This window comes from Pleurodeles waltl, chromosome 4_1, assembly GCF_031143425.1.
Source record: "Pleurodeles waltl isolate 20211129_DDA chromosome 4_1, aPleWal1.hap1.20221129, whole genome shotgun sequence".
Classification (NCBI taxonomy): domain Eukaryota; kingdom Metazoa; phylum Chordata; class Amphibia; order Caudata; family Salamandridae; genus Pleurodeles; species Pleurodeles waltl.
The window spans coordinates 272,409,055-272,433,343 of record NC_090442.1 but is presented as its reverse complement, the minus strand read 5'-3'; the positions used below and the strand labels follow the sequence as shown (position 1 = coordinate 272,433,343).

The following is a 24,289-nucleotide window of genomic DNA, read 5'->3' as shown; positions in this document are numbered from 1 at the left end:
CAGCTGTTGGTCCATGCTAGAAATAACCATTTTTTGCATGGTATTCCCCCAGATTTTTAGTTGACTGTTTTTGCTGACTGTAAAACTCTGTACACCATCCCCTGCTAACCAGTGGTAAAGTATTTGTGTTCCCCCTTTCAACATGATGGGATTGGCATAGCCCTGAACTGCATATTTAACTTACCTGTAAGTCCCTAATGTACAGTACCAAATATACCCAGGGCCTGTAAGGTAAGTGTAACAAGAAGACCTCAGCACTCATTGGGGGTCATTACAACCCTGGCGGACGGTGTTAAAGCGGCGGTAAGACCGCCAACAGGCTGGCGGTCTTTTTTTGAGTATAATGACCATGGCGGTTACCGCCATGGTCATCCGCCGCTTCTCCGTTCCGCCCGCTGGGCTGGAGACCTGGGTCTCCAGCCCGGCGGCCGTGACAATACCACCGCCGGTATTTTTACCCGGCTTACCACCGTGGATTTCCAGCAGTAGGAACCGCCATGAAATCCATGGCGGTAAGCACTATCAGTGCCAGGGAATTCATTCCCTGGCACTGATAGGGGTCTCCCCCACCCCCCACCCCACCCTGACTCCCTCCCCTACACCCCCCACCACCCCTGCCACCCCCCAAAGGTGGCAGGACCCCCCTCCCCACCCCGACCCCCGACATTACCTTACACATACACACCTGACACACACGCAGGCACCACCAACACACATACACGCACACACACCGACATACATGCCAACATCCACACACACAGTCAGACACGCAACCCACATTCAAACATACATGCACACATCCATACAGACATACCTACAGACATACACGCACTCATTCCCAAAACACGCAATACCCCCACAAGCATACACTCACTCACACACCCCCTCTACATACACAGACGCACACCCCCATGCACCCACACAACACACAACAGCCCCCCAACCCCCCCTCCCCTAACGGACGATCGACTTACCTATTCCGTCGATCCTCCGGGAGGGGACGGGAGCCATGGGGGCAGCTCCGCCAACACCACACCGCCAACAGAACACTGCCGCGCCGAATCACAGGACGTGATTCGCTGGGCGGTGTTCTGTTGCTGTGGCGGTGGAGGTGGAGCAAACTCCACTTCCCCGCCGCCGGTCAGTATGGCTGTTGGCGGCTCTCCGTCGGAAAAACGACAGAGGGCAACCAACAGTCATAATACGTCGAGCGGCAAACCGCCACTACTGGCGGTCTTCCGCACGGCGGTCCCTCGGCGGTCTTGTTAAAAGACCGCCGAGGTTGTAATGACCCCCTAAATGTAATATTTGCTATTTCAGCTTAGTAAACAGCTACAGTGTTCATATTTAGACTTTTTAATTACAAGCACAAAACCTTTGGCAAAGTCAAGGTTATAGTAAATATTTTAGAACAGATACTTTTAGAAGAGTTACCTCTGGCTTGACTTAAGCCTCTAGAAGCTTATTTGCATGAGTTACCTCCGATAAGGTGTGAACATGCTCCCAGACCTAGCACAAAGGCCTTGGGTGTGCAGAGGTGTTCTGTGTCTCTGGCAGACAGACTATTGAGTTGTGCCCAGGAATTTAATTAACTTAAAAGAGGCCTACCCTGTCATAGGCAGATGTAGTTCACACTTGGGCTTGCCCCTTCCTTTGTCTACATAGCCAGTCAGAAACCGGGCCTAGTGGGAGAGGGGCTGTCTCTTGAACCAGTTTTGATTGATAGTGAACACAGGAGCTCTGTATAAGGGAGGAAAGGTTATGTCATGTTGGCTTTTGGCAGAGTGGCATTGTGGGATTGTTTACAGTACAACACAGGTGAAGTGCTGCAAAAGTGGTGAAGGTCACCACTGGGAACTTTTACCCTATTAGGTATGGAATAGCCTAGAGTTTTCCCCACCCACAGGCTGGCACTGGCCATAAAAGTGGCACCTACTGTACCCTTCTCAGAACACTTCTGGACCAGAGGAAAATTTGGAAGAGGACTGCCCTTCTTTCAGAAGACCTCAGAAGTCTAAAACTGCTTTACTCGTACCCAGGACTGCAGAAGTGACTACAAGGGTCAGAAGGGACAAGCTTCCAGAGGCCCTTTCTTGATTCCCAGCTGATAAGTCCCAACTGGACATAACCTGGTCCCCACTGCTGATGTTGTAGGTAATATTTTCTTTAGAGCAAGGCAGTGGTGTTAGAGTGACAGTTCTGGTACCATGTGTTCCCAGGACTGGAACCAGTGCTTTGTAGGATGGGCTAACCTCCTTCTTTGGAGGTATCTTTTCATGAACTAGATCCCCAACTTTAGAAATCTAGCTTGTAATTGGTGGCAAACCCCTCATTCCTAAGGTGTTGGCAGGTGAATTTTCCTCACTGACCTGTTGTAAATCCTGAAAGACAGTGACACACACATTTATGTCAAAAGGTGTTTCTGCTGCCACTGCTGCAGGGCCATCAAGATCTGGGACATACACAGGTATCCCAAACAGGACTTCAGAGGGGGTGCATCCTCCCAAAGACATTCTGGGCACATTATTTAATGCTCTCTGGACTCTATACAGGTGATAAAGCCATCCACGACCCGAATCTAATGCCCTAGCTGTTAAGGATTGCTTTAAGCCTTGGTTTTTCCACTCCACAATTGTGTTTCCCTTAGGATGATGGGGAGATGAGAAATGCACCCATCATTGCCATGGTGTCCCTGAATGCCCTGGAGGTAAAGGCAGGACCCTGGTCCAAGTGGAATGCTACAATTGCATATGTCCTGATGAAGACTTGCAAATCTTTAATAGTTCAAGCGTCAGCTGAGCGTTGTGGCCACACCCAGAGAAATCCGGAACATGAATCAACACCAAAAAGAATATAGTTCTATGCATCACCTGGATGTAAGGCACTGCACTTGTCCAGGCACACACATTGTAGTGGTTTGTTGGAAACTAAGAAGGGTGTCTGCGGTGGGTGTTTGATGGTGGACCCTCTAATTTGTTGGCAAATGTCACAACTAAGGAAATATTGCTTGGTCTGTCTGTGTAGACTTAACCACTAATACAAATTTTGCAGTAGGGAGATGGTAGCCACCATACCAGCATGGGCAGAAGCAACCCCTTCATGTGCTGCTTTGATATGATCTAATGTTTAGTCTTGGTTGTGTGACGCTATAGAACGCTGCGGCGTCCCCTTTGCAGACCACGGTCTGGTCGGCGGTCCACGTTTTGGTATGAGGGAACCGCCGCAGACCGTTTTTTGGGCCTTGCCCCACATTGGCATCCGCGGTGTGGCCGGGGAGCCCCATCACAGGCTCCGGGTCGCGCCACGGGCTCTGGCAGTCTCCATGACTTCCCTTTCCCCTTTTACCTGCACTTGGGTTCTTTCTTCTTTTCTTCTGTTCTTCTTTCTTCTTGGGTGGCCAGGTTGTCCTGTTCTGTCTGTGGTTTCTTTCCCAGCATGCATTGCTTCTTTCCTTTTCTACTATGGCCTTTTTCCTATTCATTTCAATGCAGCTTTTCCTAATCCAAGATGGTGTTGTGCGTTCTTCCTGTTTCTCACTTCCTGTCTGATGGTATATAAGCACTGCAGTTCTTTCTTTCCTTGCATTGCTGACACTTCCGTCTTGGTGGCGCTCCTCGCCCCTGTCTCTAGTTTTCCCTGCCTGCTTCTTCCTATTTTTCCCTGCGGAATTGACTTCTATATTGCCTTTTTCTCCATTTTTTCCCATGTTTTTCAGGAGTTCCTGTGGTAGAGGTTTTTTTCCCCCATATTTCGGGTTTTTCCTCTGGGTCTCCTTCTGGAGGGTGCGGTCTGCCTTGGCGTTTTCTAGTCAGCAGCACGTGGCTACTGGAAGGGGTCGCCCTTATCCTGGCCAATCCAGAACCAGTAAGAAACCAGGTGTTCTTCCGGGTACTACAGCCTTCAGCGGTCAGAGACGTGCAGACCGTGACAGGTTGTGGATCGTGCCATCACCCACCCCTGGTATTGTTGGAAATGCAGAGTTTTGGGCACTTAAGTGGTAGGGATATTTTGCAGGCTACGCTTTAGGTAAGGACTTGCCATCAGCCAAAGCTTTCACAGCAGCAGCACCCAATGTTTCATCATCCAGCCTCATATGGGAATGAGTAAACCCAGCAACAGAAGCCATAGCTACTGCAGATTCGGCAGCTTCGGCACTTAAAGTGTTTTCTATGATGTGTATTCTAACATGCTGGTGACCCAGTGTATACACTACATGAGCCAGAGGCAGCTTCTTTTTTTTTTAGATCTGCTACCTTCCCCCAAAAGAATTTGTGTTTAATGGTGTTTGCTTTGGAGTCTCTGAACCCATTTAGATGCCAGTAATGTAAATATTCATTAAAGGACTGGACACAGTAGTACAAATTATACACAATCAAGGTAGAAAGTTCAAGATCAGTGTGTTCCAGTGCAAAGATTAGAGCCTTAAGCTTTGCAAGTTGTGCTGTGTTGTCCCCTTGGGTTTGCGTGTAGGTCTGTTGAGGGAGGAATTTACAAACCCTCATTACCCCACAAACAGCTGCGAATGCAGTGGAGTATTGATGTTTGGTACCTACAGCTGAGGCAAAATGTTGGTTGACATGCAGTATTAAAGTTCATATTGCAGGAATTCTTGGGTTGGAGATTTTGGATCAAAAACATAATCAACATCAGTTGCAGTCAGAGAGATAGCCCATTGAATCCAATATGGATGTAATGCTTTTGTGTTTGGAACGCTTGCTTTGGTGACAGACTCAAGGGCTGGTATTGAGGTAATGACAATAATGCGTTTCCATTGGGCTTGTGGTCTCTCTTTTATGACAGCCATTTGGACAGCAGTCAGGGTTTTTTTCTGTGGGTGCCAAATGCTGTTTAGTGTTGGAGTACAAGTGTGATTTATATGCTGTGGTTACCGTGCCATCTTTATTGAATGTAACATAGGTGAATCTGATGGCACCAGAAATGACCAAGATGATCAAATTTGTATTATTGTCACGTGTGTAAGTGTTTTGCTCCAAGCATGTCTATCTGTAATGCTCTGAGAATACATGTGTGTTTGGGTGTCCAATGTTTGCTTGAGAAATCTGTACAAATTAAATCATAGTTTTTTTATGCGTTTTGCATATTCTGGAATGAATGTTCTGCCCAAATTGAAGACACCCAGCAATGACTGTAGTTTCTTGATGGTATTTGGTGGTTGTAATTGCACACATATCTCTAGGCATTGTGGTGCCAGACTCTTTCCCTCACTTGATAGTTCATATCCTAAAAATAAGACACTTGGAAAGGCAATTTTTGTTTTCTTGACATTTAATTTGTAGTCCTGTATGGCAAATCCCAAAACAATGCAATCCACCCTGGCTAAATGTGTGTTGAGATCGTCGTCTGTCAAATAGATACCATTGACAAAGGACAACATCTCACAATCAGTGTCATGCAATATTAATGTTACACAGGCAGAGAACTAGCTATTGGAAACAAAGGGATATTCATTGGAGATACACAGAGATCAATTACTCCCTGGTGCTCAAGTTGTAAGAGAATTTCTCTCACTGGTGTTTTAGCCTCATGTTTAATGGGGTATTGAGGTTGTATTTGTGGAGTGGACCTTATTGGTTTAACGTTGTAAGGAAAATCCCACATGGTCGCAGTAGAGCGCTGATGCTTGGGCCAATGCTCAATTTGTGGTATAGGCTTCTTTTACTGGGCCTGGAACAAAGGCTGAGAAAGAAGGCAACATCTTCCCCCTGTGAGAGTGTGCAGACAAAGGCAAGTGGCCAATCTTTTTCTACCAAGAGGATATCCTAACTTCTTGTTAATCTTCTCCAGAAGATCACTTTGATGGTGCGCTCAATACTCCCCTCACTTTGAATTCTTCATTTGTAAACCCTGTCGGATGGGAAGACGCATCTGTCCTCAGTTTCGACTTAGAGAATGTCGCGAGTCGTTGTCACATCCAGAAGTTCTAGATGATTCTGGTGAACTATTGTGACCTCTGCTGTACCGTCTAGCAGAGTCACTGCCCTTGTCCTTTTCCTCAGTAAGGTTCTCAATATCTGTGGATTGTTTAGCCAACATTTCCCCAAACGTTTTCTTTCTGATTTGGGGTTTTTGTTGTGGAAGTTTCTCTTCCTTTTTAACTGAAACTTCTGATGGGCATTGTGACTCCTTCTTTAGTTTCACATACTAGTTTCAGTGATTGGCCACCCTCCTCTCGCTCTGCTTTCATTGGGTGAGTCCTGAATGGAATGAGATGGGCGAATGTCAGTATATTGGTATCTGTCAGGGGTTTTTAAGGCTTCTCTATTTCTAATATTGTAGCGCTTTTCTGAGGTCTCCGAATTCAGAGATTTTTCCCTTTGCTTTTGTTTATCTTTAATACTTTCTCTTTATCCTAGCGTTTTTTAGAACCCACGTGTGCTTCCTTGGTAGTATCCTTATTGGATTTGCCTTTTAAGTGTGGTTTACCTGGTCTGGCTCCCAGTCTATCCCAACCTATACTAATATAAATCTCACTGATAATCTTAGTCAGGACGGGTTCCTGTTCCTTTGAAGTGCGCTGGGTGTACTGCCGATGCTACTACTTCACCCATTAATTGCATCCCCAAATCCATTGCAAGGACAGCCCCATATTGGTCTTGAATTAGTTTTAATACTTTCGGACGATTCGCACATGTTAGTGCACTGTGTGCTGAAGTGTAAATTGTAGCAAATACTGCACCCCATGTGGCAAAGTTATCTACTGAGGGAACCTAAAGGGCAAGCACATTGTGAGAATTGTATGTTTATCTTGGGGTCCCATATGAGGAAACACTGCTTTCAGAGAGTTTATTTTTTTGTGCTAGCCAAAACTGAATATCGTCTTGTTTGGTGGGTATCTTGCCTATTAATAAATGCACAGTCACAGGAGTTATCCCGGTTGTAGCCAAATGTAGTTCTGCTCTCACTGGGGTGGTGCTTGACGTCTGCATTACAAATTGTACTAAGCGTCCATATATATCTACTACATTATTATATAGGCAGCGTAAATCTGCTACTGGCATGTTTGCTACATTGGGATGTTGTGTATATGTGGCTAGTTCTGGCCATGTAGGTCCTTTATTACCTAATATAACATTTTGTATAATGTGTGGTAGACACCTTCAAACAATTTTGATGTTCTTGATAACATAAATGCATTTCTAAATATGCATAAGCTCTGTATTGTGCAGGTGTGTTTGCTATTGTGTAATTGTGGAAAAAGTGTGTGTTTCCATCTGGTGCTGAAAAAATTGACCCGGAAATAGAAAATGTCTCTTCTGTACACTTCATATGTCTCTACCAGGAATGTAAAATCCCCACCCTCTACAGTAAGTCCATCAGCTAATAAGTGTTGCGTGAGAGGTTGTCTCATAGCTACTGGAATTGCAACCTGTTGAGGTTCTGCTGTATTTTAGAATGGTCGGATCAGAGATAGAAACACCAATTTGGGGAAATCCTTTTAAGGTCCAAGCTTGAACAACCTATAGATACCTATTTAGCTGAGGAGGATATTTACCTAACACCATGGACATTTCCGTATAAGGTAATTAGGGTGCCTTTAGCATTTGAAAGATAGAGATACTCTGGAGATCCGTTAAGTTAGTGCCTGATAAACATTGGTGGCACCATGTCGTAGGACCATGGGGATAAGACTGTTAAGACTGCTTGGTGTTGGGCGGCAGCACCACCCCGTGTGGGTGACTGAGTCAGTCCTACACTGACTGGAAGTCTTTTGCTTGACCTTCTCGTCTAGCTAGCAGCACCTCACCCAAACCCAAAAGTAAAGGTGATTTGTGGAAGCCTGAAAAGATGACACTTGGACTCCTCAGGGAAGTCATGGTAGAACAGATCTTATCCCTTTCTCTCATTTACTCAAGTCACACACATGCGAAGGCAAACAAAGAATGCAGGATAGGTTTCAATGCATTTATTGAAAGGACCTCATTCTATAATAAAAAGCATGACTTGAAATTATTAGAAAGATGAAACATAGCACAATAATGACTGTGCAGTTCGAGTAAAACATATAAACAGACCCTGCATCCTAACATAGTAATTAATCTAAGAATTACTACCTACACTTCCAGCATCTAATGTGAGAGCATAGCAGTAATAGCCTTTCTGCCCATAATAGTCTATGGAGGGAGCCTCCAACCCCATACCTGAAGAGACAGGGTCTGCCTGTTGTTCTACTGGCAGTCCTCTCAGGTGGCTGGAGAGGAAAGACCAAAATCAACATAACTGTCAATGAAGTGCCACACAGCGTAAAATGGCTGGCTGGGATGTCCCCTCTGCCCTTCTACGGCCTGTGTGGTGTTTTTATAGCAAAACGTGTTATGTTCTGAGAATAGGCATGCTGTGATTATATGTCTAGGTTTAGAAGTTTCGCTCCATCACTCTTGGACTAGCAATACTAATAATATATTACAGAAGTATTTAAATATTATGCAGAAAAATTGCTGTATGTGAGAATTTGGAAGTCAAGACTAATTAGACGATAGAGAGGATATCTGCATTTCATATGACAGATTTAACCTCTTGAAGAACCTTTTCATATATTTAAAAAAAAAGTGTACCAGGGCAGTACCTATGACACAGAACCAGGGTTGAACTAGCCAAGGGTTCCTCAAAGTCGGTCCTGAAGAGCCGGGTCCATGCCAGGTTTTTAGCATATCCACATTTAAAAAAAAGATGTTTCAGAAATCTAAATTTTTCTAAATGTAGATATGCTAAAAATCTGGCATGGACCCGGCTCTCCAGGACTGGCTTTGCAGAACCCTGAACTAGCCTATAGTACAATCTGACAGTGCTAGATGGTCAGTCTGACAGGTCACTGTGATGGGCCAGTTTTGTGACTATGTGAGGGCTGATGTTGGAAACATCTTTAAACGAACGGTAGGCATCCATAGTAAGTGGGAGTGTAAAGGCTGAGGATGCTGTTATCTCACTGTATGAAACATGGATGAACCAATCATACTGTTGATGGAAGAGCAGAGCCCCCTCGCCGACATCGTACGCAAACACAGCATCATCATCACCTCCTACGCCGACGACACTCAACTGATACTCTCCCTCACCAAGGACCCCACCAGCGCAGAGACCAACCTGCAAGATGGAATGAAGGACGTCGCAGATTGGATGAAACTCAGCCGTCTGAAACTGAACTCAGACAAAACGGAAGTCCTCATCCTCGGTAACACCCCGACCGCCTGGGACGACTCCTTCAGACCACGCACGCAACCTCGGCTTCATCTTGGACCCACTTCTCACCATGACCAAACAAGTCAACGCCGTATCCTCCTCCTGCTTCCTCACCCTCCGCATGCTCCAGAAGATCTTCCGCTGGATCCCCTCCGACACCAGAAAGACCGTGACCCACGCCCTCGTCACGAGCCGCCTGGACTACGGCAACACCCTTTATGCTGGGACCACCGCAAAACTCCAGAAACGTCTGCAACGAATTCAAAACGCCTCCGCCCGCCTCATCCTCGACATACCCCGCAACAGCCACATCTCCGCCCACCTGAGACACCTGCACTGGCTTCCCGTCAGCAAAAGGATCACCTTCCGTCTCCTCACCCACGCACACAAAGCCCTCCACAACAAGGGACCAGAATACCTCAACCGTCGCCTCAGCTTCTACGCTCCCACCCGTCTTCTCCGCTCCACCAGCCTCGCTCTCGCCGCCGTCCCTCGCATCCGCCACTCCACAGCGGGTGGGAGGTCCTTCTCCTACCTGGCGGCCAAGACATGGAACACCCTCCCCACCATCCTCAGGACCACCCAGGACCACTCCGCATTCTGGAGACTCCTCAAGACCTGGCTCTTCGAGCAGCAGTAACCCCTTCCCCCTAGCGCCTTGAGACCCGCACGGGTGAGTAGCGCGCTTTATAAATGTTAATGATTTGATTTGATTTGATTTGGATGTGTCAATGTTTTTATATTTGTGACAGGTAATGAACATAGTGAATTTCACTGCAGTAGTTTTCCGCACACCTTGCCAGCGACAAGCACAAAAATATATGGTTCCCCACTCCTCAGAGACCACCTACAAACCTTGTCTCATGTTGCTGTCTTTACAAACACGGACACTTGTTTTTACTACCCTGGGCATAAATGTGGGCCACTTTTATTTTGGTCTAATTTCTACCCCAATCCAAACCTGTGGAGAACTAGACTTTGAGGTTTCTTCCAGAAAACTGACTTACCTCCATTTCACTTAGGGCCAGATTTAATGCAAAATGATGGTCCACAGCGCTGCACCACATTTGGCAACGTTGTGCACCGTCATTTTCACAATGCAGGGATGCGCTGTATTCAATTGAATATGGCGCAACCCTGTGTTTCCCCCTGAGCTGGTGCTAAGTTTGCAGCCGTGCACCAATGCAGCCACCCTTGCACTATAGTGCAAGGATAGCTGCGTTGAGAGGGAGATTGTTCATGTGCAGGAAGGAACATCTTCCTGCACAAAAATAATCTTAAATGCGATTTGTTCTTTTTATGTGTACTGCAAAATGCACCAGACATAAAGAGAGCAAAAAAAGTGAAGAAATTAAAGCATTTTTACTCATTGTGCCACTCTAATGCCACCTCCGGGGTTGTGTTAGATTTTGGTGCTTCCTCAGGTTTCCGAAAACTCGTAAATCTCAGGCACAGTCAAAATGCAGTGGCTGCTGCTGTGGCATGACCACAGCAACACTCATTGCATGCCCCTTCCACACAAAGTGCTGCATGTGAAGGGGCCATATTTACTAAGTGGCGTTAAGCCACAAAAAGTGGCTTAATGTCACCTTGTAAATGTGGCACAGGGCATATTGCCACAGGAGCGTCACAAAAAGTGACGCGCCAGTGGCTCTAGCGGCTCTTAAATATGTCCCTTAGTTTCCAGTGTTGTTTTCTCTTGCCATTGTGAGTTGGCACTTGTCATTCATGAGCATGGTGTACATGTTGTATGCAAGTGTATATCTTGCATCACTTTTTCTAGCAAGTATCTATTTTCAGGGCTAGAAAAATCCACTGGACCACTTGCATTGGTGAGTCTTATTTGATCAGGTCGAGCTATTTTTAATACTTACTCACCCCTTCTGGCCAGTTGACACTGAACAGATGTTCTGTTCAGTTGAAAAGTGGAGGGGCAATAAAAGATGCTTTTAAATCTTGTTCTTATGTCACATTTGCTCTGTGTTCACAGACAGAGGTCAAAAGTCAGTTTTTCTTACAATTAATTTCCATCTGACTGCAGAATTCCAGGACTTTGTAAGGTGAAATGCGTGACCTGCTGCTTAGAATTTAAAATAAAAGGATATAGGGTGTCAGGTTTTTCCTAACAAACAACATTTAAATGAATAAGTTAACTGTGCAAACATTTCAAAATATATTTCAGTAGTTATGTGTAGGAAAGACCTCCTTTTTGCCCTGGTCACCCTGACACTTTTTGGACAGGTACTGGTGGTTACTGACTCTTGGCTGTGCCCTGGGTACTGCTTACCAGTCCCAGGGCAAGTGCTCTGTGTAAAATGGATATGCAAATTAGGCTAATTATAATTGGCTAAGTTAACCTATCTATAAGTCCCTAGTATATTGTAGGGCATGTAGGTTTAGGGACCACAGCATAGGTAGTGCACCCATAGGTGCACTGCTGAGGTGCCCAGTGTCATTGTAAAGGCAGGCCTGCCTTGCTGGCTGCTTTTTAATTAAATGTATATGCAAATTCGACTTTGGAATTAAAAGTAGTTCCAAAGTCTTAAACTACCTTATTTTTACATATAAGTCACCCCTAAGGTGTGCCTTATGTGCCCTAGGGCTGGGTGCCATGTAACTATAAGCAGGGACTTTATAAAAATAGTTTTATAAGCCCTGGTGAGGTAAAAACAACCAAATTCGTTTTTCCCTCATTGTAGTAAATGGCCTTCATAGGCTAGAATGGGGAGACTTTATTTTAATTTGTAAAATCTCCTTAAATGATGCATACCAAGAGTTTGGTATCAAATTAATTGTTGTAATAAATCCCACAACTTCCAGTTGTGGGATTTAATATAACTTGTTCAGATAAAGAGTTTTAAACTTTACCTGAAAAGTTGCCAATTTCAGCCCGGCATTGTTTTTTCTGCTGTGCTCTGATTGGCCAGCCTCTAGCAGCCTGGCCAGGCTGCTTTGATGAGGTGTGAAGTGGCATGGCTTCACACAAATGACTGTGCCTGTGGGAGGGAATCTCCCCTCAGCAGATGGTGAGGCAGGAAGGGGGAGGGCTGCCAAACTGGTCTTCAAAGGCAGAGAAGGACATTTAGAGCAACCAGCAACACCCCCACATCCTGCAACCCCAGACAACTAGGTGCCCCCTTGATTAGATTAGGAGAGTGCAGGAGAGGTGTGTGTTTATGATTTTTAGCCACACCAGTGGGTGGGCTCAGCCAGATGTAACCTCCAAAAATCAGATTCAGCCATGATGGATTTTTGGAGAATGTTGCCTCCTGGGATTGATTTTTGCCACACTTCCCAGGAAGTGGTCACCACAGGGGGAAGGACTCTGCACCTGATTGGAGAACCAGGCCCCCCTGCTTTTCACCCAGGAGCAAGGATAAAACTGGCAGACCTGCACCCACACCTCAGATCCCCATCAGATTCCAACAAGGAAGAACCAAAGGAGAAGAAGGACTGCCCTGCTGGACCCCTGGCCTGCACCTGGAACCTGCACTCAGAAGGACTGCACCAGCTGCACATTTGGGCTTCACCACAAGAAGGACTTTGCCTGGCTTCAACTGGTTCAAGGAGGGACTCCCTGTTTGCTACAGGTGAAAAATTGCTATCCAGAGTCCCCTGCACCAACTCCTGAAGAAATCAACCAGCTGGCCACTGCCCAGTGGCCAAAAAGGAGTTTGTGCCAGGTGCATTCTGGGAGTTGTAGTCCGCACCCCCAAGGACCATCTCAGAACTTCTGGACCCTTGGGGTAAGCTGTGGACCTTAAAAGAACAAACAGTTAGGAGCGCACCTGCCTGACATCCCAGCAATTAATCTGCCCCATTGCATCATGGTAGATGTAGTATCTTCAAAAAACGAACTCCATTAATTTTTAAATATTTCACCTTTAAGTAGGTACAGCCTTTACTGTGCATCTCTGGACACATGTGTTTCTGGGTTAGTCCCTTCTTCAGCAGAGAACATATTTGCGGGGTGCTGGGAATGCTGCCATAAATCCCCCGGTTTCACTACCTCTTTCCTGGCATGCTGGTGCCTGCTCCAGAGCTCGTCAGCCCAGTAGCTCAAGGGAGCCTTTAAAGTCACAAACAGTTAGGAGCGCACCTGCCTGACATCCCAGCAATTAATCTGCCCCATTGCATCATGGTAGGTGTGGTATCTTCAAAAAACGAACTCCATTAATTTTTAAATATTTCACCTTTAAGTAGGTACAGCCTTTACTGTGCATCTCTGGACACATGTGTTTCTGGGTTAGTCCCTTCTTCAGCAGAGAACATATTTGCGGGGTGCTGGGAATGCTGCCATAAATCCCCCGGTTTCAGTACCTCTTTCCTGGCATGCTGGTGCCTGCTCCAGAGCTCGTCAGCCCAGTAGCTCAAGGGAGCCTCTAAAGTCACAAACAGTTAGGAGCGCACCTGCCTGACATCCCAGCAATTAATCTGCCCCATTGCATCATGGTAGATGTAGTATCTTCAAAAAACGAACTCCATTAATTTTTAAATATTTCACCTTTAAGTAGGTACAGCCTTTACTGTGCATCTCTGGACACATGTGTTTCTGGGTTAGTCCCTTCTTCAGCAGAGAACATATTTGCGGGGTGCTGGGAATGCTGCCATAAATCCCCCGGTTTCAGTACCTCTTTCCTGGCATGCTGGTGCCTGCTCCAGAGCTCGTCAGCCCAGTAGCTCAAGGGAGCCTTTAAAGTCACAAACAGTTAGGAGCGCACCTGCCTGACATCCCAGCAATTAATCTGCCCCATTGCATCATGGTAGATGTAGTATCTTCAAAAAACGAACTCCATTAATTTTTAAATATTTCACCTTTAAGTAGGTACAGCCTTTACTGTGCATCTCTGGACACATGTGTTTCTGGGTTAGTCCCTTCTTCAGCAGAGAACATATTTGCGGGGTGCTGGGAATGCTGCCATAAATCCCCCGGTTTCAGTACCTCTTTCCTGGCATGCTGGTGCCTGCTCCAGAGCTCGTCAGCCCAGTAGCTCAAGGGAGCCTTTAAAGTCACAAACAGTTAGGAGCGCACCTGCCTGACATCCCAGCAATTAATCTGCCCCATTGCATCATGGTAGATGTAGTATCTTCAAAAAACGAACTCCATTAATTTTTAAATATTTCACCTTTAAGTAGGTACAGCCTTTACTGTGCATCTCTGGACACATGTGTTTCTGGGTTAGTCCCTTCTTCAGCAGAGAACATATTTGCGGGGTGCTGGGAATGCTGCCATAAATCCCCCGGTTTCAGTACCTCTTTCCTGGCATGCTGGTGCCTGCTCCAGAGCTCGTCAGCCCAGTAGCTCAAGGGAGCCTTTAAAGTCACAAACAGTTAGGAGCGCACCTGCCTCCAAGAACATTAAAAGGACATCTGGAAGAAGCCCCAGAAGTTTGGAGAAGTTTGGAGAACTTTTGTAAAAAAGCTCCATAGAGGGACCGACCCGCTGCGGCAACTCTAGCCGGCTTGCTTCAACCGCGACCCGGCCTGATTTGCTGGTTCCTCCCGGTAAAGAAAATCTCAGAAAAAGAGACTAAGTCCAAAGGTAAAAAGTTGACCGGGACCTCCCAGCCAGCGTATTCGAGGAGGGCTCCAGGGACGTCGGATCAAGATCCAGGTTTACCCCGGTCGAAGGATTTTCACCTCGAAAAAACAACTAAGTCCGAAGGTAAAAATCTCCACTGAGGATTCCCGCATCGCGTATCCGGAGAAGGGCTCAAGGAGGTCGGATTGGACTGGCAGGTTCGTCCCGCTGAAGAAAATCTTCGAAAAAGTGACTAAGGGGGTGATTCTAACATTGGCGGGCGGCGGAGGCCGCCCGCCAATGTTCCCCCTCCAAAATACCGCTCCGCGGTCAAAAGACCGCTGAGGGTATTTTGGGATTTGCCCTGGGCTGGCGGGCGGCCGCCAAAAGGCCGCCCGCCAGCCCAGGGCAAATCGACCTTCCCACGAGGACACCGGCTCCGAATGGAGCCGGCGTAGTGGGAAGGTGCGACGGGTGCAGTTGCACCCGTCGCGTATTTCAGTGTCTGCTAGGCAGACACTGAAATACTTTGTGGGGCCCTCTTACGGGGGCCCCTCGGCACCCCCTACCGCCATCCTGTTCCTGGCGGGCGAACCGCCAGGAACAGGATGGCGGTAGGGGGTGTCAGAATCCCCCATGGCGGCGCAGCAAGCTGCGCCGCCATGGGGGATTCTAAGGGCAGCGGTACTCCCGCCGACCAGACCGCCGGGGTTAGAATGAGGGCCTAAGTGTGAAGGCAAACTTTTAACTGAGGCCTCCCGCAGCCTGCAGCTGAGCAGGGCTCCATCGCGGTCGGCCTTAAACTTTGACTTTGCCCCGGTCGAGGTGCAACCAGATAACCCGATTGGCGCTTTTTGTTTCTAGGCGCTAAAAAAATTATAATTCTTTAAAAATTCATATCTCCGGTTCCCCTTATCCAATTTTATTAGTTTTTGTGTCATTTTAAAGATAAAAGTATAATCTATTTTTATAAATTGGTTTTGGATTTTTAAACTGTTTCCTGTGTTTTATTTAATTACTGTTTTGTGATATTTGAATGCTTTACACTCTGTCTCCTAAGTTAAGCCTTGACGCTCGTTGCAAAGCTACCAAGGGTTAAGCTGGGTTTAATTTAATGAAACCTAACTGGACCTTAGTGGAGGTTAGTGGCCTATTGCTAAGTGTAGGTACCTACCTGCCCTTACCAATAACCCATTTTCCAACATTATGAAAGCCCTTTTTTTTTATATTTCTGTGTGATGAAAAAATAGTTTAATTGGATGAAAACAAATCGAAATACTTTACATGATGATGTACAAAGGATATGTTTTCTGAAACCCAATTTTCACAGATTGTTAATACACTATGGGCCAGATGTATGAAAAAATTTTGCACTCGCAAAATTCGGCCGTTTGCGAGTGCAAAAAAGTGGTCTGCGATGCATGAAAGACATTCGCAGACCACAAATAAGAAATCGCAAAAAATGCGATTTCTTGCGTTGCAACCTGGTTTTGCGAGTCGCAATTTGCGATTCGCAAAATCCACATCGCAAGGAGATGCTGCAAAAAATCGCAAATTGCGATTTTTCGCAGAATGGCATTTTGCACATGCATGAAAAGAAACCAGGTGTTTATTTAAAATGCATTTTGAAATAGAACATATAAAGCACACATGCCCTTTTGGCATGTGTGCACCTTACATGTACCACAAAACATTTTTGGGGTGCAGCAGAGGGGGCCTTAGGCCCCCAGCACCCTGGGCTTTTGCATTTCCAAAATTGCGATTTCTGGTTCAGAAATCGCAATTTTGGAAATGCAAAAAATTTGCAGCTATGGCCCAACAGGCCCATAGCTGCGAATGGGTCTGGTATCGCAATTTGCGATTCGGTAATAGCATTTGCGATTTTTAAGAAATTGCTATTACCGAATCGCAAATGTGATACATGGCACTTTGCGAGTCGGAAATAACGATTTCTTAAAAATCGCTATTTCCGACTCGCAAAGGGCTGTGATGATACATCTGGCCCTATATAGTTTTATCAGAAAAGCTGCAAGTTAGTGGAGAGGTTTTTGGACATCTTTTGGAAAGTTACTGTGTGCAGATGATAATTTGGTACCACATCAAGGTTTAGTAATATATTTATTAAAATTGAGTGTTTAAACAAACTGAGAAACACTCCTGCCCTGATGGCAATGTTGTTAGTAAACTAAAAGAAGTCCTAGGTTATGTGGGCTAGACCTCATGGGTATGTGGGCTAGATTCTCGTGCTGCATGCAGCAAACTTTAGTCTACTTAATCAAACAAACAAGTTTTTTTGTACTGCAGAAATTCTGAGCTCAGATATTTGAAGGTACAGTCATATGTGAGAATTAAGAAAAAGGCGACTCTGTAAACCATTTGCCTAGGATCACACAATTTGAGATCCGTTTACGGGTCAAGTACATTACAGTTAGGTCGAGTAGATTATTTAAGTTACTCGACCTGCAGGTCTAGTAATATTTTTATGATTTCTTTTAGCCCTTTTTTTGTTAAATATGTAATGCCTTTCACAAATATTGGCCATCTTTCTTGCCTACATCTTTATTTCCTCCCAGTTTTTCCCCTTTCTTGAACCACACCCTCTCACATGTGCTCACAAGAATCTTACTTCTTTTTGCCTCAAGCATGGACGCCAATTCACTAAAATACCAGGGGTAGTGGAAGTGACATAACACTCTATTTCATCTTTACTTTCACTCTGGTATAGATGCTTCCACAAACACACACTCACTCCTACGCACAGTCTGTTTCACATAAGAACACTCTTACCCGCAAGCATGCACAGAACATACATTTAAAAGTGTTTTTTACTTAACTCAGCTACCTTGAGGTTCATATTGCAGCCAACTGTACACCATTTTTTTATTACACTAATAACAAATAATATATTATTTACTATTAGTGTAGTAAAAAAATTGATTGAAAACAAGGAAGTGGAGACCCAAGCACCGTTCATAAGGAAGAGATGCCCCTGTGTTCCTGGCATTGATTTAGCCACCTCTGAGGCCAGGGGTCACAAGGGATAAGCTGGGGTCACAGCCGCGACTCCTGGTGACTCCTAAATGACGTCCATAGCCTCGAGCTATCCTTCCTGGCGATTCCCTGGTAATACTCTTAATGAGTGTGTAGGAAGCTCAAAATGAGATATATTGTGCACAGAGTCCAGGTGTTCCCCATAGGCTTAACAGAGGCTAAAGTAGATAATACTAAGGCTCTCTTTTCTGGTAGTGTGGTCGAGTAGTTAGGCTTATCAAAGGGTAGTGCAAAGTGTTTGTTGTACACACGCAGACAAGAGAAGAAGTACACACTCAATGACTTAACTCCAGACCAATTTTTTTATATAGCAAAAATATATTTTCTTAATTTATTTCTAGAACCACAAGATTCAAGTTGCAGGTAAGTACTTCAATAGATTCGTACTTCACACAGATATCAATAGTACTTTGAAATCGATAAGTTACACAGTTTTTGAAATATTAACAATTATCTGTTTTAAAAGTGACACTGCACTTTTCAGAAACAGTTCCTGGGGGAAGAAAAGTTAGTACGATTTACAGGTAAGTACTTGACTTACAGTTCCAGTCTCCAGGGGTTAGGAAGTCCACAGGTTGGGGTTCAAGTTAATCCCAAACACCCACCACCAGCAACACAGGGCCAGCCGGGTGCAGCGGTCAAATTTGAGGCAAATTTAACATGGGCTCCTATGGAGGCTGGGGGCACTTGGAATCAGGCCTGCCTGCAGGTAAGTACCCGTGGCTTCGCAGGGCAGACCTGTGGGTTTAGAGGAGCACTCGGGGCCACATGTAGGCACCAAACACACTCCCTGAGCGGCACTGGGGCAGCCAAATGCAGGGTGCAAACAAGGCATCGGGTTCCCAATGCTGGTCAATGAAGGGACCCCGGGGGTCACTCACATGCTGCAGGTGAGGTCCTGGGGGTCGGCTTGAACAAACCACAGACTGGATAGGGAGGAGGGCCGTCTGCTGAACATATCTGCACCAGAGGTCAGGTTTTTCAAGGTCTGGGGGTTGCGGGTGCAGTGGTTTTTTAAGCATCGGATATCTTCATCCGAAGCTTTTGCGGTCAGGGGGTCCTCGGGATTCCCCCTCAAGGCGGCGGCGTGGAGGGGTGGATAGGTCAACCCAGGGTGGGCACTTGCTCACAAATGCCTGGGGACTCGCTCTCTAGCTGGTTTGGCCACGTGGTCACTGGCCAAAGGCGTCGGGTGCAGTGTGGTCAGGACTCACGGAACTGGGGAGGCTCTGGATTCCCTTCGTTATTGATTCTTTGTGCACAAGCCTTCTGTCCTCGGGAGTTCTCAGTCCTTAGTGGTGCAGGGCAGTCCTCTGGAGCTTGGCAGAGGTTGCTGGTCCCACTGGATGTGTCACTGTCTTCCCTAATTTTCCAGCCGGACTTGCTGCCAAAAGTGGGGCTTTGTCCAGGGGGCACGCAACTCCACTAGCTGGAGTGCCTTGGGGCACTGTAACCCAAGGCTTGAGCCTTTGATGCTCACCGCCAGGTGTTACAGTTCCTGCAGGGAGGAGGTGTGAGGCATCTCCACCCAGGACAGGCTTTGTTTCTGGCCACAGAGAGCACAAAGGCTCTCACCCCATCTGGTCAGAAACGTGTCTGAAAGTGGCAGGCTAGTACAGACTCGTCAGTCCTGCACTAACAGTTTGGCTAACATACAGGGGGCATCTCTAAGATGCCCCCTGGGTGCATTTTTCAATACATCCCACACTGGCATCAGTGTAGGTTTAATATGCTGAAATGTTTGATATCAAACTTCTCAGTATTCAGTGAAGCCATTATGTAGCTGTGGAGTTCGTAATGACAAACTCCCAGACTATATACTCAGTATGGCTACACTGCACTTACAATGTCTAAGAATGGACTTAGATACTGTAGGGACATATTGCTCATTCAGCTATGCCCTCACTTGTGGTATAATGCACCCTGCCTTAGGGCTGTAAGACCTGCTAGAGGGGTGACTTACCTATGACCCAAGCAGTGGTTTGTGGGCATGGTACTCTGAGGGGGGTGCCATGCCGACTTTACCTTTTTCTCCCCACCAGTACATACAAGCTGCAAAAGCAGTGTGCATGTGCTTGGTGAGGGGTCCCTCAGGGTGGCATAATACATGCTGCAGCCCTTGGGGACCATCCCTCGCCACAGGACCCTTGGTATAATTGGTACCTTTTACAAGGGACTTAACTGTGTGGCAGTTGTGGGAACAAAGGTACAGGTTTTGGGAAATAACACTGGTGCTGGGGCCTGGTTAGAGGGATCCCAGCACACTTTCAATCGTAGTTGGCATCAATATCAGGCTAAACGTTGGGGGGGGATAACAATGGCACTTTCCCACAGTTTCTATGTATGTATGTATGATTGTCTTTCAACTCCTGACCTTCAACTAGGTGCATTCTTTCATCATTACTTAGCCATCTGTATAGGAAAAAGGCACTGGACTATTTGCACTTAGAAATTAAAATGAGATTCTCTTTTAATTGGCAGGCAACCCTGGTTTTATGGTTGGGGCTTTAATCTTCCTCGAGGCCAAGCTCTATTAGACAAATGGAACAACATTCCAGAAGAAACTGATATTCTTATAACACATGGACCGCCACTCGGTAAGAATTCACTGAATGTAATAACTATTCATTCATGGAAATTTTACACGTTGTTTGAGCCAGTGCCTGGAACGAGGGCTTAACTGTTGGCAAGAAGTTAGATGTAAGAATAGTTGATGTTAATTAATGAATGTTAAGTCTAAAAAAGGCTAATTGAAATGCATCTTAAAATACAAAATTGCTTTGCCCAACAGTTCTAAAAGAGTTTAGGCTACATTTGCATAGCTATTTTCACTTGTATATCTAAATTTCACATATAAATTGACTATTTTGCATGAGCGCAAACCCACTTTCATAAAGCTTAAATGTTGGTTTTGTACTTATAAAAGTATTTAATTCTACTGAGGGTTTACATGTGAGTGAATCTCCTCATAATGGTGAAAGTGGTCATATGATGGTGAGAATACCCTCAAAAATTGTGAACACCCACAAACCGACCTGTTTTTCGTATTCAAAAACCATTTTCTGACCCTCTCCACCCTTGAAATATTTAGATATTTACTCCTGTGCTTGGCAGGAGTAAACCACTTTGGCGGGAGGCAGATTGTTCGGAGGCAATCTCATGGTGGAATGTAACACTGGATAGGAACTGCAAATACATTAAGTTACTTTGGTGGAGTTGTAGAGGATTTTGCTCCTACATATGGAAAAGTGTTTTCCTTCCAATGCTTCTACTGGGAAAAGCCCAGCATGAACTGTCAGACCAAATCCTTCTTGAACCGGAACACAATCTGGACTGTTTCAATTGAACCAGTTTCAACACTAATTTGCGTATAGCTGGGTCTAAACTGAGGTGGACCGGTGTGCAAAATAACAAGGGACTGGGATGCAGATCGAGTAATTACCAGTGGCTGAGATTAATTCAAGCATTCCATCCGTTACTTTTTGGATACTTTATCATGGCACCTTAAGTTGAAGGGGTATGCCTAGTCATGGGTCCCGTGCACACTGTGTCACTTGAACCAAGCTATACCCAGCTGATAAGCCCATAACAAGGGCGAAACCGGCTCTAGGTTGCTTGACCTGAGGGTAGGTCGCTCCCCCTGCCACTACAGCTCCACCAGCCCAGGCTCCTGACACCTCCCAGCAAGACCTGCTAAAAACAGTAAGTACTCCCCCCGCCCAGCCCCTCGCCCAGCCCTGCGCTACTCACCTCTCTTCTCCTGTACCTCTGTCTTCTGCCTTCCGCTCTCTCCTCCAACCTCTCTCCGCACCTCTGCTGTCCTTCTTGCCTTCGCTCTCTGCCCTCTTCTGCAGCCCTCTTGCTGCGTGCTCTGCTCTTCCTCGGCCCTGCTCCTCTTCCTCACCGCGTTCTCTTCCTGCTTCTTTCTTCATCTGTGTTCTTCTTTTCTCCTCTTCCTCACCGCGCTCTCTTCCTGCTTTGTTCTTCATCTGTGTTCTTCTCTCTCCTCTGCACCCCGTCCTGCGTGTTCTTTCTACTTTCTTCATCTGTGTTCTTCATTTCTCCTCTTCCTCACCGCGTTCTCTTCCTGCTTCTTTCTTCATCTGTGTTCTTCTCTGCACCCCGTCCTGTGTGTTCTTTCTTCTTTCTTCATCTGTGTTCTTCTTTTCTCCTCTTCCTCACCGCGCTCTCTTCCTGCTTTGTTCTTCATCTGTGTTCTTCTCTCTCCTCTGCACCCCGTCCTGCGTGTTCTTTCTTCTTTCTTCATCTGTGTTCTTCATTTCTCCTCTTCCTCACCGCGTTCTCTTCCTGCTTCTTTCTTAATCTGTGTTCTTCTCTGCACCCCGTCCTGCGTGTTCTTTCTTCTTTCTTCATCTGTGTTCTTCTTTTCTCCTCTTCCTCACCGCACTCTCTTCCTGCTTCTTTCTTCATCTGTGTTCTTCTCTCTCTTCTGCACCCCAACCTGCGTGTTCTTTCTTCTTTCTTCATCTGTGTTCTTCATTTCTCCTCTTCCTCACCGCGTTCTCTTCCTGCTTCTTTCTTCATCTGTGATCTTCTCTGCACCCCGTCCTGGTTGTTCTTTCTTCTTTCTTCATCTGTGTTCTTCTCTCTCCGCTTCCGCACCGCTCTCTCTTCCAGCTTTGTTCTTCATCTGTGTTCTTCTCTCTCCTCTGCACCCTGACCTGCGTGTTCTTTCTCCTCCTCTGTACTTTTCTCTGCGTGTCCCTTCTCTTCCTCTGTGGCCTCTCCTCATCTTCTGGACGCTTCCCCTCTGCTTCTCAGGTCTCTCCTCTTCTGCCTGACTCTTCTTCTTTTTGACCCTTCTTTCTTCTCTCCGGACTCTTCTCCTCTTCCTCTTCCTCTTCACTCTTCTCTCTTGACTCTTCTCTCTTCGGTTCTTGACTCTTCTCTTCTTCTTTACTCTTCTTCTTGACTCTTCTCTCTTCGGTTCTTGACTCTTCTCTTCTTCTTTACTCTTCTTCTTGACTCTTCTCCTCTTCTGTTCTTCCTTACTCCCCTCCACCTCTGTAACCCCCCTCCCCTATCTTTTCTCCCCTCTCCTCTACCTGACCCCCCACCCTCCACTTTCCCGCCGCCACCTCCTGCTCGGCCCCGCCCCCCTGCTCCCATTCGTCACCCCCGCCCCCAGCTGACCCCTCCTCCCTCTTATGGCGGCCGCTGTGCGGCCGCGCCGCTGGCGCGCCAAAGGCAAGCCCGTCTGCGCCCGTCTGCGCCCGTCCGCGCCCAGCACCACGACCCCTGGCCCCCAGCACTCCCAAACCCCACAGCACCGCTACGACCCCAACACCCTCCACGCCCTCAACCCGGGGTGCTCCAGTACCTGCTTCCAAGCCAACCCTAAACGCACCCATGGACCCTTCGCATGCCTCACCTGCAAACTCATCTTCCACCGTGAAACCACCCCGGCCGCCAGCCCACGTGCCAACAACCACCTCAAATGCATCCTGATCAACGCACGCTCTGTCCACAAGCACACCGTTGAACTATGGGACCTCCTGGACTCCACCGCACTGGACGTCGCCTTCATCACTGAGACCTGGATGAACGCCTCTTCGGCCCCCGACATCGCCATAGCCATCCCCGACTGCTACAAGATCTCCAGGAGAGACCGCACCAACCAAGTCGGGTGAGGAATAGCCATCATCTTCAAGGACTCCATCAACGTCACCACCTCCACCGAAGACACCCCCCTCGCCGCCGAACACCTGCACTTCCAGATCCACACAGACCCCAGGACCACCCTCAGAGGAACTCTCATCTACAGACCCCCTGGACCACGCGCCTTCTTCAGCAACTCTTTCACTGACTTCATCTCCCCGCACGCCCTTGCCTCGCCGGACTACATCCTCCTCGGTGACCTCAACTTCCACCTGGAACAGAACAACGACCCCAACACCACCGCCCTGCTCGACAACCTCGCCAACCTCAGTCTCAAGCAACTGGTGAACACCCCCACCCACATCGTCGGACACACTCTCGACCCCATCTTCTCCGCCAGCAACCACGTATCTTTCAGCCACTCCTCCGTAATACACTGGACTGACCACAGATGTGTCCACTTCACCTTCCGACGCGAGACTCGCCACCTTCGCACACAATCCATCCCACGCCAACATTGGAACAAAATCCCAGCGGAACAGCTTCTCTCCACTCTCAGCGACAACCAACCCACCTTCTCCACCGACCCCAACGATGCAGCCCTCAGCCTCACGCATTGGATCACCAACTGCGCAGACAACCTCGCTCCCCTCAGACGCCTCCCAAGACAGACCAACACCAAAAAACCTCTCTGGTTCACAGACACCCTCAAGGAATCTAAAAAAAACTGCCCACCCTCGAGAAAGCCTGGCACAAGGACCACACCGCAGAGAACATGTCTGCCCTCAAGAACGCTACCCGCGAACACCACCAACTGATCCGCGCCACCAAAAGAAATTCCTTCACAGACAGACTGGACAAGAACACTCACAACAGCAAAGAACTCTTCAACATTGTCAA

General features: G+C 46.9%; 1 protein-coding gene across 1 annotated transcript in view; it reads left to right on the top strand.

Moving 5' to 3' along the window:
* MPPED1 (metallophosphoesterase domain containing 1) overlaps positions 1-24,289 on the top strand; it is a 716,237-nt gene that overhangs the window by 553,020 nt on the left and 138,928 nt on the right. The window contains exon 5 of the mRNA XM_069230050.1: positions 20,252-20,367. Coding sequence (XP_069086151.1) covers positions 20,252-20,367 — 116 coding nt within the window. The remainder of the gene's footprint in view (positions 1-20,251; positions 20,368-24,289) is intronic.